The 2,059-nt window shown below is 46.1% G+C and overlaps 1 protein-coding gene across 1 annotated transcript; it reads left to right on the plus strand.

Annotated features, from left to right (window-relative positions):
- Positions 1-410: 410 nt before the first annotated feature.
- On the plus strand, positions 411-1,657 carry LOC146720430 (uncharacterized). The gene is made up of 3 exons (XM_085488422.1): positions 411-429; positions 618-806; positions 990-1,657. Exons 1-3 carry the CDS (start codon positions 411-413, stop codon positions 1,655-1,657), a joined length of 876 nt encoding a protein of 291 aa, XP_085344548.1.
- Positions 1,658-2,059: the final 402 nt, after the last annotated feature.

Here is a 2,059-nt window from a genome sequence, read left to right on the forward strand (position 1 = left end):
CCAACGTGTTGATAAGCCTGCTGGAAAGTCCGCACGGTGTGCGTTTCGAGAACGTGTACGTGTACTCTAAATCGCTGCAACAGCCGAAATATCGCTATTTGGAAGATTTATTGACGCCGATTGACAAAATCGGCTACTTTACATTCTCCAATAACAGTGACGTCATTCCACCGAGCGAGGCATGTCCAAATTCAATTTTTGTCTTTGATGACGTGGCATGCGACAAGCAAGATACGATAAGAGAGTACTTCTCAATGGGGCGCCACTCGAACATTGACTGCTTCTATCTCTGTCAGACATACGCGAGAATACCGAAACATCTTATACGCGACAACGCGAACCTGCTAATCCTGTTTAAACAGGACGCCACCAATTTGAAGCACGTGTACAACGATCACGTGAATACCGACATGTCGTATGAAGATTTCAGTGAGTTATGTCGTACATGTTGGCAACAAAAGTATGGATTTCTAGTGATAGACAAGGACAGCTCGCTTACGAACGGGCGATACAGAAAAGGATTTAACGAGTTCGCAATACCGCAGAGCCATTAGTCGTCGACAGCACTCTCTAGAGTTTAGGATGGCTGATAATATTCGCGAGCGTGAAAAGGTTAGCCAAGGAGATTGCAAAGACGGCTGAATCGATCCGCAAGAAACACCGCGCTCTGAAGACCGGAAAGATCGATGATGATATCGCCGTCAAGACTCACTTTAAACCTATTATCAAGCCGCTACAAAGGATTGTCGACAACGCGACGATTTCGGTGAAGAACGAGCCTAACACCGACGACGACGACGATGACGGTATGAAGATCGAGACACGGTATGAGGGGGAGACACCAAAAAAGAGAAAACATAAAACTATCAAGCGATATAAAGAGGAGGAGAAGGCATTGAAAAAGAGAAAATATGATATTTCGAAGCCATTGGACGCTTCACTGCCGACAACATCTACACCGATAAGCATACTACCTGTGATACCCAAAGCACTCGTAGACGAAAATGTTTACGAAACCACGCGTAACCCGCCCGAAATATCCCTTCGACACTGGTTAGGATCGTCGGAAGGTCGACAAATGATGCGAAAGGATTGGGAGCCATTAGGACAAAAGTACATGGACGCTCTCCTTGGTGCTGATGAGAAGAAAGAAATTGATAATGTATACGGAGTCTACTTCGGCGAGAATAAAATGCGGCTCGGCAGCAAGCGATTCGCGATTGACAAAGATGACAATATAATCATAGGCGACACGCGGTACATTGGAACGCCCGGATTGTACGAGTTGATCTTCAAGAAAAGACCCGATTACCAGGAGGACGATTTGCAAAAATACAAGCACATATTATTGGCGACAAACGTGCATAAACGCAATTTTGATGCGCAAGGTCGTGTGAAGGGTAGCAAGGGGGACAAGTACAAATATATAATCGCACCGTTGACGCGGGTGGAGAGCCCAAAATCTGGCACTGGAATGCCTCGCGCTATGACGCTAACCGACAATAAGATTGATTACGTGCACTGGGACGACCCCAACGAGCTAGTGGATCGCCTACGATTGCTCGACGCTTCGCGCCAAGCTGGCAACAACGCGCATGACAACGAGATCCTGTCGATCATCGAAGAACTGCGGGAAGCGGGCATTATTATAAATTAAACAAGGGTTCCGACAATCTATTCAGTCCATCGCGTGACACTCTACAAAGCATTGCAAAAAATGTCTATCAATAAATTTGGATTATTCGAGAGGAGAATTGATACAACCGGCGATCATTGGCACACATTGATGAGAAGATGTGTGCGTAAAAACGCTCTATGTCGCGTCGCTACAGATTATAACGCGAGATCGCGCAAGATTCGCCGTGTAGCGCAACCTGAGGCGGATACCGATGCCGTCAACAAATTGTACCTGGAAGAGTGCTTTAAAACATTGATGGTCCAACAGAAAGAGTTAGATGAGAAGCTGACTGCGTTAGAGAAGGATGTACGAGCGTTGGAGACTGCGATAAAAGAACTTTTGCGTGCATCAAACACTACCTCAGACATCTAATGAGCGGTT

This window comes from Nylanderia fulva, unplaced genomic scaffold (genome assembly GCF_048542155.1).
Source record: "Nylanderia fulva isolate GAGA-0341 unplaced genomic scaffold, ASM4854215v1 Scaffold697, whole genome shotgun sequence".
In the NCBI taxonomy this organism is placed as follows: domain Eukaryota; kingdom Metazoa; phylum Arthropoda; class Insecta; order Hymenoptera; family Formicidae; genus Nylanderia; species Nylanderia fulva.